This window comes from Perca fluviatilis, chromosome 3 (genome assembly GCF_010015445.1).
Source record: "Perca fluviatilis chromosome 3, GENO_Pfluv_1.0, whole genome shotgun sequence".
NCBI lineage: Eukaryota > Metazoa > Chordata > Actinopteri > Perciformes > Percidae > Perca > Perca fluviatilis.
Window position 1 is genome coordinate 28497651 of NC_053114.1, and position 13925 is coordinate 28511575.

The following is a 13925-nucleotide window of genomic DNA, read 5'->3' on the forward strand; positions in this document are numbered from 1 at the left end:
TTTGGCCTGGCAAACTTTGTAGTTTTTTTCACATGCTGTTGCAACAACTAGTAACGTTAGAAAAACTACAATACCACACCGGATCTAGCTAGACCGGAAACAAAATAACAGGCACGCCGCACACACTTGTTTGCAGCCGGCCAAGAGTAGTAGGCTAACATTACGTTTTGAGTGGATGGCGAGCGCGAGATGCCGAAATGGATCTCAATAAGACTCTGAATGGAAAGTTTACTTTTAAAAAGTTTCCAAAAGGTTCCATTGACAAGACCAAAGTGATCTGTGTGTTTTGTGTCGATGTGAAGTGAGCTATCATCGCAGCACGTCCAGTCTGCAATACCACTTGATGGCCAAGCACACAGCTGATGAGAATTCTCCACCCCTTCGTCAAAGCCTGGCGACAATGGATGACTTCAGACAGAAGCACATGGATACCACAACTAAGAACAAACTTACTGCAGCCATAGCTAAATGGGTCCAAGTGAGAATGTTAGTGTGAAATTGAACACTACAGTATATGCCAATGATGTTTTCAATAAAAAAACATTTGCACAAAGCAAGCCAATCCACTTTTCCATGTTGATGAGAGCATTAAAATGAGAAAAAAAAAATAATGGGACAAAAAGAAATCAAGGGCCATTTAGAATAGATAAAAATGTGCGATTAATTGCAATTAATTGCGAGTTAACTATGACATTAATGCGATTAATCGCGATTAAATATTTTAATCCTTTGACAGCACTAATGGTTATATAAGATAAACAGTTTTAGAGTGGACGGGGTGCTGAAATGGAGCGAAAAAGATCCATTTATAAAATTGTAACCACCTTTGTGTGGATATACTGTTCATATAATTTTGCCCCTGCCAACACTATTTTTCTTCTTACTTATGTTCAAATTTCCTTGCAATAATAATACAAAGATCAATCTTAGTGTTTATTAATGAAAATAATGAGTGTGGAGTAGAGTTGTGCCAATGGACGATATCATCGTCCATTGGAGAGAGCCACCATCGTGATGCCACGCCCCCCACTCTGTCAGACCCACACTAATCCTAGTTGCGGGTGCTGGACGGGAAATTGACAAGTGCGTCTTAAACTAGCAAAGACACTTGAGTGGAAGCTACTCTTTTCCCCCTTATGTGCAACCTATTTGTGAAAAAGACCATCGCTTTGAGCAGACTGGATTGGCTGTAGTGATACATTCTCTTTCTCTCCCTGTCAGTTGTAGCTCGCTCTACCTGCTAGTAACACACTGATTGGACACAGCGATCTCGAGCAAGAGAGAACATTTTTTTAACGTGCATCAATAAGTAAGTCTGATGTCCTGTAGGTACGGGACGATGTTATGCAGGATTTATGAATGTACGTTAGCAACAGTAGGCTTATTCACGAGGGTGCTATTTTACAGTGGGGAGAACAAGTATTTGATACACTGCAGATTTTGCAGGTTTTCCCACTTACAAAGCATGTAGAGGTCTGTATTTTTATCATAGGTACTCTTCAACTGTGAGTGACGGAATCTAAAACAAAAATCCATAAAATCACATTGTATGATTTTTAAGTAATTAATTATTATATTATAAGTATAATTTAATATTTGGTACAGAAACCTTTGTTTGCAATTACAGAGATCATACGTTTCCTATAATTCTTGACCAGGTTTGCACACACTGCAGCAGGGATTTTGGCCCACTCCTCCATACAGACCTTCTCCAGATCCTTCATGTTTCAGGGCTGTCGCTGGGCAATACGGACTTTCAGCTCCCTCCAAAGATTTTCTATTGGGTTCAGGTCTGGAGACTGGCTAGGCCACTCCAGGACCTTGAGATGCTTCTTACGGAGCCACTCCTTAGTTGCCCTGGCTGTGTGTTTCGGGTCGTTGTCATGCTGGAAGACCCAGCCACGACCTATCTTCAATGCTCTTACTGAGGGAAGGAGGTTGTTGGCCAAGATCTCGTGATACATGGCCCCATCCATCCTCCCCTCAATACGGTGCAGTTGTCCTGTCCCCTTTGCAGAAAAGCATCCCCAAAGAATGATGTTTCCACCACCATGCTTCACGGTTGGGATGGTGTTCTTGGGGTTGTACTCATCCTTCTTCTTCCTCCAAACACAGCGAGTGGAGTTTAGACCAAAAAGCTCTATTTTTGTCTCATCAGACCACATGACCTTCTCCCATTCCTCCTCTGGATCATCCAGATGGTAATTGGCAAACTTCAGATGGGCCTGGACATGCGCTGGCTTGAGCAGGGGGACCTTGCATGCGCTGCAGGATTTTAATCCATGACGGCGTAGTGTGTTACTAATGGTTTTCTTTGAGACTGTGGTCCCAGCTCTCTTCAGGTCATTGACCAGGTCCTGCCATGTAGTTCTGGGCTGATCCCTCACCTTCTTCATGATCATTGATGCCCCACAAGGTGAGATCTTGCACGGAGCCCCAGACCGAGGGAGATTGACCGTCATCTTGAACTTCTTCCATTTTCTAATAATTGCGCCAACAGTTGTTGCCTTCTCACCAAGCAGCTTGCCTATTGTCCTGTAGTCCATCCCAGCCTTGTGCAGGTCTACAATTTTATCCCTGATGTCCTTACACAGCTCTCTGGTCTTGGCCATTGTGGAGAGGTTGGAGTCTGTTTGACTGAGTGTGTGGACAGGTGTCTTTTAAACAGGTAACAAGTTCAAACAGGTGCAGTTAATACAGGTAATGAGTGGAGAACAGGAGGGCTTCTTAAAGAAAAACTAACAGGTCTGTGAGAGCCGTAATTCTTACTGGTTGGTAGGTGATCAAATACTTATGTCATGCAATAAAATGCTAATTAATTATTAAAAAATCATACAATGTGATTTTCTGGATTTTTGTTTGAGATTCCATCTCTCACAGTTGAAGTGTACCTATGATAAAAATTACAGACCTCTAAATGCTTTGTAAGTAGGAAAACCTAATATTGCGCATCTGTTAATGTGTGCTGCAAGAGTTATGTTTCTGTTTATTGAATGCGTTATTCAGTGCAAACATAACTGAGAATGTAGTTTAATCTCAGTAATGAAGGTATATTATGTTATTACTATCGCTCTGTTGAAGGCAAACATCCCACTGTACTGTCATTACGCAAATCACGGACATCTGATTGACTTTACAGCACCGTAGTTAAGTGAAAGTAGGTCAAGTTGTAAAAAACTGCCCCTACCAGTAGGGCAGCATAGCCATGTAATACTGTCTATTTGCAGAGGGCATTTAAATGTATGTCTGATCGTTTCTATGTTAACTGTTAGCCCATAGTAGTAGAAAAAAATATTTATGTAAAGAGATATAGTAAAATAAAAAGTGCAAAAATGTAACTATGCATCAGAGCTAAGTTGGCTTTGGAGTTACCTCATACAAGATTAACTAAGATAACTAAGATTGGTCAGCATGGGCTGCTTGTGATTTCTCCTGCAAGTTTCTGATGCCGGTAGAGAGTGATCAGAGTAATTACAAAATGAAGGATGTTAAAGAAATTATTTATATTCAGTGTAGGGATGCATCGAATCCAGGATTCGGGTTCGGATTCGGCCAAACCTTAGAATTCTTTTCCACCGAACCCTACGCTACGGTCGACGTAATGACGCCGCCGTTGATTACGGGAAGGTGATGGTGGACCGTTCAATGCAGTAGGCTGTGAGAAAGTGAAAATGGAACTTGTGAGCAGAACTAGTGTTGTTTGGCAGTACTTTCATTCAAAAGAAGGCGATTCAAGTCAAGCTACATGTTCAATTTGCAATGCCGATTTGTCTCGTGGTGGCAAGGACCCTAAACAATACACAACATCGCCACTGTTAAAACATATGCAAGTGTGCATGAAGGAATCTACAGACACCAGCCAAAATGCAGCAACTTCAGGTACGGCAAAGGAAGGACTGTCACAGCTAAAAACTTGTGTCAACCAGACAGTGCCGCTCCCGGGCTGTCAGCTGTTCTCTCGAAATATGAGTCTCCCTACAGTGGGAGCGGAGCGACCGAACGGCCGGCCATTAGCTATCTAATTTCACTCACCCAACATGCCTTCATCATACAGTGGTTAGCGAAACTTTGCCAAACAAAATTGTCACTCATCACCTTCGATGTGAAAAGAGCATGTGAATTCAACATTGAGTTGTTACATTTAACTATTTTTACTATTGTTTACTTCATTAATGTGTTTACTGTGTTAATGGACTGAGGATGGGAGTAGGATTCGGTATTCGGTTTCGGATTCGGGCAGAATCTTTACCAGTGGAATCGGTATTCGGCCGAACCCCAAAAATCTGGATTCGGTGCATCCCTAATTCAGTGACACACTAGCTAGAAAAGACCTGCCCACTGCAGACCTTCAGCTAACATCGATTCAACACTGAATGAATCAAAACCTACGCTACGGAGAGACTCCCCAACCCTTTGCGTCTAGTACAAATCCAGCTCAAGGAAGTGTTTGAGCACAGTAACAGGAGTAACCAGCCTTTGATGGGTGAGCTGCAGGTGTGTCACTGAAATGAACGCGAGATTTGAATGTTTACAGTCCCAGACAATGTCACACTTAACCATATAACAGCATAGCAGAGATACGTGCAAAGAAAAGGAGAAGGAATGTGGAGGAGGCATATAAAAGGGCAAGTTGCATACACAGACCAAAGAGGTTTAGTGACACTTGGCACTTCAGTATGAGTCCAACCTAAAGCATAGGAAGAACATACAGTGGTCTGTCTGAGTGTGATGTATACACTGACATCACTTTTGGTAGGGGGTTACAGGTGCAACAGTAAAACTCACCATACCAGGAAGTAACACCCAAGCTACATGCACAACCAACAACCATATTTCCTGGATATATCCAGCCAATTCAATGACAGTTGACATTAATGTGGTATTATCCAATAATATCAATAGAAAATAGTGTATGCATATGCTTCAACGCAGTGTAAAAATTAATGACAAAATGAAATAATTACCAACACACGTGCTGTATTTATTAAAATAAAGCACCATGTTAGAGTCACAGTGGACAGGGACTTTTGGTTTGTTTATCAAACTTGAATTTAAACTTGACCATCAACTTGCGGTGGCTTGTGATTATTTTGTGCTTCTTTGATTTGTCTTATCACTTCATCTCATTTTCGTTTCCCATGAACATGTGTTTATTGTCCCCTAATGTATCATGGCAATCCATCCAGTGTTGAGACATTTCACTCTGATCTACAAATGTCAACCATGTGTGGCGTAAAAGTCAGGGGATCACCCAGTGTTCCCAACTATTTTCAATGAAAAGTAGCTAAAGCCTGCCCGAAAGAATGAAAAGTCAGGGGATCATTACAGTCATTTGGATTTATCCTCTAGGCATCATGGATATTTGTACCAAATTTCAGTGTGGCTAAATAAGATGCAACTTCAAGCAGAGCTTCAGAGTTTCTGCAATAAAGAAACACTGAAGCAGTAGGGGTAGGGGAAAGAAATCGATACAGCATAGTATCGCAATATTTTCCGTGGCAATACTGTATCGATACACAAACGCCAAGTATCGATCTTTTATTATATATGTCTTGGTCAGTTTATCTGCTTGACAATCCCATTTTGGAGCAATACAACTGAAGTGAGATAAACAAACAGAGCAATGTATCTTTTTAGATAAAACAGATGTTGACAAAGTTTCCTTTTGGGGACATCATTTGAAATTGGGAAAAATGTTGAAGTAGGAAAAAAGGTAATAATTGCAATATATCGCAGAATATTGAAATATGCTTAAAATCGCAATAATATCGTATTGTGACATAAGTATCGTGATGATATCGTATCATGAGGCCTCTGGTGATTCCCGCCCCTATGAATCAGTGCCTTTAGTTGTAAATCCATGACTGTTTGTAACAATCATTGACAATGACTGTGAAGAAATTGAATTAAAATGTGTCACCTTCTATTGCAATTAGGGCTGCACGATTATGGCCAAAATGATAATCACGATTATTTTGATCAATATTGAGATCATGATTAATTATCATGATTATTTGTTGATTTTAACCAAAACAAATTTTATTGTCACATAGGCTAATTATAACTGCTTTTACATCCATATTGTGCTACATTCCTCCTTTATTGAGGGATACTGTGAAGGAGTATGCCATTTCAGCGGTTGTGCGACCGCTTTCCATACATGCACGTTTGCCGTAAGGTATCTACCAGACGAAATAGCAATGCGGATTTTAGAGGCAACATAAACATTGCTGCATGTCACGCTAGTAAACACTAATAACACGTTACGCTGCAGGTAACGTTAGCCTACCATTAGCTAGCTACAGTAAACACAAAGTAACCGGTACACGATGGCTAATACAATAGCTCGCAGCATAACTGGATTAAACACGGCTAAAATGTTGACAGCTAAACAATGTAGTGTGACAGGATTCCAACAGAGGGACGTCAAACAGTCTGCTGCTAAAGCTATGAGCTAAAAGACACAAACTAGCACTGGTCACTGCTGTTGTCTGAAAAACAAAACATACAGGACAAAATGTTGCGTTTACTGTTAAACTGGTAAACATTGTGACCGGCTTTTTATAACCGACTGCTACCTGTTGTGGAATTTTCCTCACGTTACTCTGTCTTCTGTGACTCTCTACATCTAAAAACTAAGCTGCGCGGTGCAGGGAACAACTCTGATTGGCTCATGGAGGCACGTGATCAGACAGTGGTTTATGGAGCGCTAGATTGGCTTTGCAAAAACTTTGATAAGGAGCGTTCTATGAACGGAATGACGCATTTTAAATATCACTCGATCACGCAAATTTGATCGTGGGAAGCCAAAATCGTGATCGTGATTAAAATTTGATTAATTGTGCAGCCCTAATTGCAATCTTTGGTTCTTCATAAATTAATATACAAACTTTTGACGGACACATTTCAAGCCTACAGGAGGCGAGTATTTGATGCTTAAATTTTGGGTGGAGATTATTAGATGTCAGATGTTGACTGTAAACAAATAAACAAAAAAGGTATTAAAGACAATGGGAAAACCTTAACTTCTACATTTCTTTAACAGGAAGTCTATAGATAATGTTGTTCTTTTATGCTATGTTTAAGTTTTGAATGTGCTTTAGGAAATAAAGGGTGAGCAGTGAGGATCTCTGAACAGCACCTGACCCCAGCAACTGTTGTTTTCTTAACTACATTGTAGAATTGGCATTGTTACGTTCGTTCACGATGCTTCAGCTGCCTCAATGCATTTTACAAAGTCGGCAGAACGCCTGGCCTTTATCCACGCTTTTGCAAAAACGTTTCACACATTCCTTCTCAGATTGTTTGATGTCATGATGTATGCTCAACACAACTTGCTAGTTTACCCCTTTTTCCACTAAGAAAAAGAACAACGGCCTAGTTTTTAAGATAGGTCTATAAATCATCCTATGAAGCACCTCCTTGACTCCCTAACTTCTTTCCAAAATATGTATCTTCTAAACTTCCACTTTTCAAACTTGTAACAGCTATATTTTAACTTTTACACTCCTGTATTCTCTTACAACTCCATCAAGCAAACCACTTCTACATAACATTATTAGCTAGTTATAATGTTATATTAATATCCTTTATGCTGGCACTCCCAGCATGCACAAACTCCTCAAAATGATTACTACATAAACCCCAACATAGGAGACGTTGTTCTCCATATTTCAAATGTTGTTTTTTTAATAAAAGCTGTACAGCACCAACAAACTCTGGTCAGCTACTCAATTTTGGTCACTCTAAACAGAACGGTCATCCAGCTGGTAGTATGAAAAGACTCAATTGACTGTTGATGGGCCTTGGCTGCCAACACATTGTTACAAATCAAAATAATTCATATTTTGTGAGCGATAAACCAGTAACCTGAAAATTAATCAACTTCCAGCGACAACAGGGTAAATGTGCAGGCAGGTTACACATCAAACCAATGGCCCACGTGGAATAAACAGCATTTTTACAAAAGTACAATATTGCCAACAACTCTTAATTAGCTGCTTGTAATTACTGAACAATATGACTTTGGCAAATATGAATGTGGCATAAAACAAACAGGTTTTGCAGCTAAGTATGTATAATGAAGCTTTACCCAACTGAAAGAAAAATAATAAAGCTGAAAATATGTAGTTAAAGTCTATGTTGTGCTAAATTGTAAACAAAAAACAATAAAAGTAAATAAAACTGTCAGTAGCAAAAAACATATGAACACAAGGGGGTGGGAATGTCTTAACAGGGACTTATTAATATGTCAAATTTAGTCCATGGATATTCTTTTTGGCAGCACCTAAGGTGTTATCATTTTCCAGATTTAATATGTTTCCTGGATAAAAGGCAATAATAAAAAAAAGAATAGCTAGGGTTAAATATAACAAAAGTGGAAAATGCAGTTACCAACTGCTTCTCACTTATTTACTTTATTGTTTTCTAACAGATGCTTGAATGATCATACAATGTTTGTCAGTGCTGTGGGCAGATAATGTTATCTACTTTAACACTCAAGAGAGGACCCCCACGTTTTTCTTTAGATAGACATGTTTTGTAGCATGTTTAAAATGTGTAAGCTACTTTTAAAATGGGGGGGGGGGGCATTGTTTAGTCTAACTAAATTTGTTTGTCCTTGGAAGTCAGCAGACATTCGCAGCAACTCCATCTCTCTCGGTCACCACCCTGAACTGAAACATATGACACCATGTCAGCATAACAAAGGCTATAATGACAGCAGCCATAAGTGCTCTGATTCAGTGAAGCTGATGTAGAAACCAGGCTTCATGCAAATTCTGGCGCCGGTTCCAGAGTGATGTTGCGCACGAGGGCAGCATGACCTTCCTGCCACCCTTTTGGGCAACTTTTACGCCCCAAACTGTCGGAGTCCTAATTTCACAAAATCGCACCATCAACCGTGAAAGAAGCTCACATAGACTTGTTTACACCGCTCGGCTCGATAAAAATAAACTGGGTGTCTCATCTTAAGTGCCAAACAGCCTGCGAAACAGTCACGCCGCTGTAAAGGCTGTGATGACAAAATATATTTTGGCAATGTATGCGCACCTTCAGAACCATCACTCCGTCTGTAGCTATTCACCATGTTGGTCCGCTCAGCGCTGCTGTCACTTTACCACGACTTTCAACTCGGCGACAGACTGAGGAGTTCAGCCCGTAAATGACATCTTATCTATTTACAACAGCGCAGCAGTGAATAATTATTTTAAAGTAGGCTAGATCAGAAGCGACACAAAGTATAAGCATAAATTAACCAACCTTGTCTTCGCAAAGCATGAGAAGGGTTAGTTTCGCCTGTTAAAGGGCTTAGTACACCGCTTTTTACATACGCGACGCCCTCCCCTTTACTTCCTAATTCCATTATTCGTCAATATTACAGAGCATTTTCCATGGCCATGGTGTTATACTACCTCGTAAAGGTCTCCTGAAGCCATTCTGGGGTGCGGACTCCGGCGGCGCGGTGTTCTTGCCTGCCTTGTTGGCTTTTTCTGGACCCTATACTCTCTCGGTGTTTCGGCGAAAGCCCCGATAGACGGGAATTAGCGAGCAGCCGTGTTATTCTGAGCTATCCGCAGTAGCAGATCAGCAGACAGTGTCAATCGAGCACGGCGCTCTGCGATGGATCGTTCAACACTTAAAACAAACAACCATCGGGGCGGTGCTGTTTACCAAGACCCAAGTGGAGGACTGGAATTTTTAGTCCCCAGCTAAGAATGCACAGCCTGATGGTCTGCATGCCCCCTCTGTTGCAATCCAACTACTCAACGGGAGATATTATGCTATTATGTTCAGAGACACCAGCTGAGACAGTTCCCTTCTATGACCCACTCTCTACCTGTTCACTTTACTGCCAACGGAAGACCTGCTTCATCCTTAATTTAGAGTAAACATCCAGAACTAATTTATTGGAACTATGTATAGCCTAATGAATGATGACTTGCTTGAAGCTGCAAAACTTGATGTTCATCAGAATCAGAAAAGCTTTATTGCCAAGTACATTTTTTACACATACAAGGAATTTGTTTTGGTGTCGTAGGTGCATGTCACACATTATCTAAAATAAGTTAAACAAACAGGTTGACATCATGCATACTGACCTGTGTGTCACCACACAATTGCCATCATTTTTGACAATATCCTGTTTATATAGGCATGAATAAAATGTATTAATCATTGAAATAAACAGTGTGCTGGCATGCAAAAGTATATGATTGAAAAAAAGAAGTAGGCTACATAGGCTACATTTTTTTTCCATTTTATATCACCCTGTTGCACCTAATACAGTGACCTCATCCAAGCTGCTCATCATCACAACATAATATCAGTGTTGTAATCCACAGCTTTATGGTAGCCTAGGCTATATGGTAAAGATCAATGTGCTAAGAAAGGCACCAAGTCAATTAGCATGTCATAATGACACATGTACACATCCTCAAAGCTTTTCATGCTTGACAAAATGCTAGATATTGTCGTAACAAACTTGTACACATTTAAGAATTTGTGTGTGTGTGTGTGTGTGGCGCAACTCTGCTCTAGAGATCAAGAAATCCAAGTTCACTTTTCAAGATGGCCCTAAGACTCATCACAGCTGTGAGGCAGTTGTCAAGTGATTAATGCAGTGAAGCTACGTCGGTGATGAGGCACTCAGTTGACACAACCCTTGCCAGTATCAGAATGAAGGCAACAATTCAGAAAAGACAAAATGTTGTTTAAGACCCAGCCACAGCTTCCACTGTCCTAGACCTTTTTCCAAGATTTCTGGACACATCAGTCTTGGTAAGAAAATAGTGTTAAGTAAGTGTTAATTTTAGATTGTAGATTACACATGCCAAAAGGTCATTCACTGTATTCCCTGCTAACCCAATATAACGTATCATTGAACCACACCTGTGATTTTAATGTTTTGGCTGCTTTACTCAAGGTCTTATGTACGTGGTACTTAGGGGGTTTCAGTACAGGCAAAACCATCATTTTGAGTTTTTGGATTATTTTGCATCCATAGCATGTTTTCTTTCAGACTGTTGGGGGTAAAAAAAACACATCAGAAATACACATTTAGATGTTTATTTTACTCACACTTAGTCCATTTGTGCCTGTAAATTTCTCCTAAATTCACCAACGTTGGCATTAGATAATGCCTTGTTTGCATATTTAAACATATTTCAGAAAATTGCAATTATGTTTATTTTTCTGTAGAATGGGACTGTGGGGTGGCCACCTTTTTTTTTTTTTTTTGCTGCTTTACCTGTTGCCTTCAACCTCCAAGGGCAAGAAGTCTGCAAAGATTAGCACATTAGATGCTGCTGGCCGCCTGATGAAGTTTCTTAGGGAGATTGGGCCACTAATATACATCTGGTGCATGAGCTTTCAGAGTCTGTTACAAAAAAAATAAAAAAAATTTAAAAACATCACAAAACACATGAAAGAGATATCAGAATCAGTTGGCTTGTCATTTTGAAAACTTTTATTTCAAAAGATTTCAATTTGGCCCCATTACTGAAGTCTTGGTCAGCAGTTTGGAGGGCTTTGAGTCGCTGAATGAAACTTTTGATTTGTCTTCTGTTGTTCCCACAACTCCCTGGGTCCCTTGTTGTCCACCATGACTGTAAAAAGAAGGTTGTCCACGAAGGTTGTCCACTTGTTACTAAATTGGAGTCCAGTGTAGCCTGGTAGTTTAGAATTTTTAACACTGACACTAGTATAGAGTAATAACACTACTCAGTGTTGGCCAGTGTTGAGTTTCAACTCGTTACAGGGTTGAATCAACTCCAGGTGAGTGTAAAAATATTAACACTTTTAAAAGTGTTAATTTAACACTGAAAAGTGGACGCATATTGTCAGGTTTTCATGGACTTTCAGTTTGTTTTCATCATCTCTGTCTTCACCTGTTTAGTAATTAGGTCAGTGTCTTCACCTGTTGGGTTAATTAGTTCAGTGTCTTTACCTGTGTCACTCCTGAGTTGTCGGTCAGTGTTTGAGTATTGCACTCACTTTTTCGAGTTTGGATCTTGCCTTTTTGAATAAACCTTTTTGAGTTTTTGCATCTTGTTACACATATAGACCCTTTCCTAGTGTTAATTTAACACTCAGAGTTAATTTAACACTGGTTATTTTGCTGTGTGACTTTGGAATTTTGTGGTTCAAACTGAAATGTTGAGAAATAAAGAGTGATATACTATAGATAATTATGAGTTGACTTACTGTAGCTATGTCTTTTCCATTGTATTAAATTCCCCTTGTAAGAAATATTTTTTTAATATCTGGAATATTCAGATTTTTTTATGCCACACACAATATAACAATATCATAAAAATTATATTAATTTAAAATGATCAACTGAATTATGCAGTGTGAAAATTAAAGTCTTTTTTTATTGACTTTCTTTCATTCATTTTTCCTTTTTTTAAATTTGAAATGTTGACCACCCATGCCTCTGCGCAATTGATTGACCACAAAATCAACAGCCTGATGAAAATCACACTTCTAAGACATCACTGTAAGGTATTCTGCTATCAAATTAGCTCTAGGTGCTCTAGGAGGCGGAGTATGAATATGAAAACAAATTCTGCCTGCTTCACATTATTGATACTGATGTCTGGGGAAAGGAGCTCAGTGCAAATGATGTGCAACTGTTCTCCAGGCCACAGTAGATTTAAAGCATAACTGTTCCTGTGAGTGTGCTACAAAGTAAAAACATTGCACTGTGCTGTTTTAATAGAAGGAAATACCACTGTAAAAACTAATGCTGAAGAAAATGAGCACATATTGTTTGTTGAAAAAGAGGAACAGGCAAGGCCTTCTTTCAATATTCATGTAAATTGTGCTTGGTTGAAAGGATTTGAAATACTGCCCAAAATGACTTTTAGCATAATATGAAAATGTTGGAAGTTCAAGGGCATGTCATGGGCCTAAATAAGTTGCTGGAGTTGTTAAACCTAAAGATGTGCTTTAGAATATATTAAAATTAGCAACAGGAATTGAGTGATGTTGTCTGTGGTATTGGAAATAACTGCTTGCTGTTTGGTTCAGTTTTTAAAGTTAAGGCTAGAGCAGGGTTAGGTTAGAGAAAAGGCTGGCGTTAGGCATTTGGTTAAAAGCTAGGGAATGCATTATGTCAATTAGGTCTTCACAAGTAAATAAATTCAAACGTGTGTCTGTGTGTAAACAAACAGATTTCCTGTGATCCTGTGACACCATTTATTGTGGCTAGTGAAGCATCTTTTACAGTGCACAACAGGTGGCATGCCCCTTATAAATCTCTTTTTGAAAGCTATTGTAGACTTCCCCTTGTGTTTTCTTAAGCTGAGGACGGAAATATTCTTGAATGGGAGGAAAAAGAAACACAGGGCTTTTAATTTTTTTTTTTATTTCTTTATTGAGTTTTTCCAGGACAAGCACAATATAAATTATAGCAGCACCCCATGGACTATGAGGTGGCAATACAAGAAATGCACATACACTTAAATCTGATGGATGTTATACTGGGCCTGAGAGAGAAGGGCAGAAAAGGAAAAGGAAAAATAAAAAAAATAACTGAACTAACATGGCAACAACAGTGATTCAGGAAAAAGAGAAAAAGTGGCGATACACTATGGCAACAACTTAATGTGACTAGTCAGGCACATGAGGTGTGTATATCAACTCACAACTGCTGGGTTATCGACCATTTGTCAAGAAGCGGTTTCCATACTAGAAAATTAGAAAACCCCTCTCTTGATTGGCAAGCTTATATCGAAGGCCCTCCATGTGGATTATATTGCCCAGTTCTCTCAACCATTGGTGGAATGTGGTGATACATTCAGATTTCCATTGTTGTAAAATGAGGCGTTTCGCTAGCAATGTACAAAGTGAGATGGCTTGGACAATGTGGTTATCCAGTGTGGAAGTCGCCAATAGGCCGAACAAGGCGAAAAATTGATCTG

The 13925-nt window shown here is 39.6% G+C and overlaps 1 protein-coding gene across 1 annotated transcript in view; it reads right to left on the reverse strand.

The window, feature by feature from the left end:
• Positions 1–9591, reverse strand: part of LOC120555776 (chromodomain Y-like protein 2) — a 28374-nt gene extending 18783 nt beyond the window's left edge. The window contains exon 1 of the mRNA XM_039794832.1: positions 9414–9591. Coding sequence (XP_039650766.1) covers positions 9414–9437 — 24 coding nt within the window. The 5' untranslated portion in view covers positions 9438–9591. The remainder of the gene's footprint in view (positions 1–9413) is intronic.
• Positions 9592–13925: the final 4334 nt, after the last annotated feature.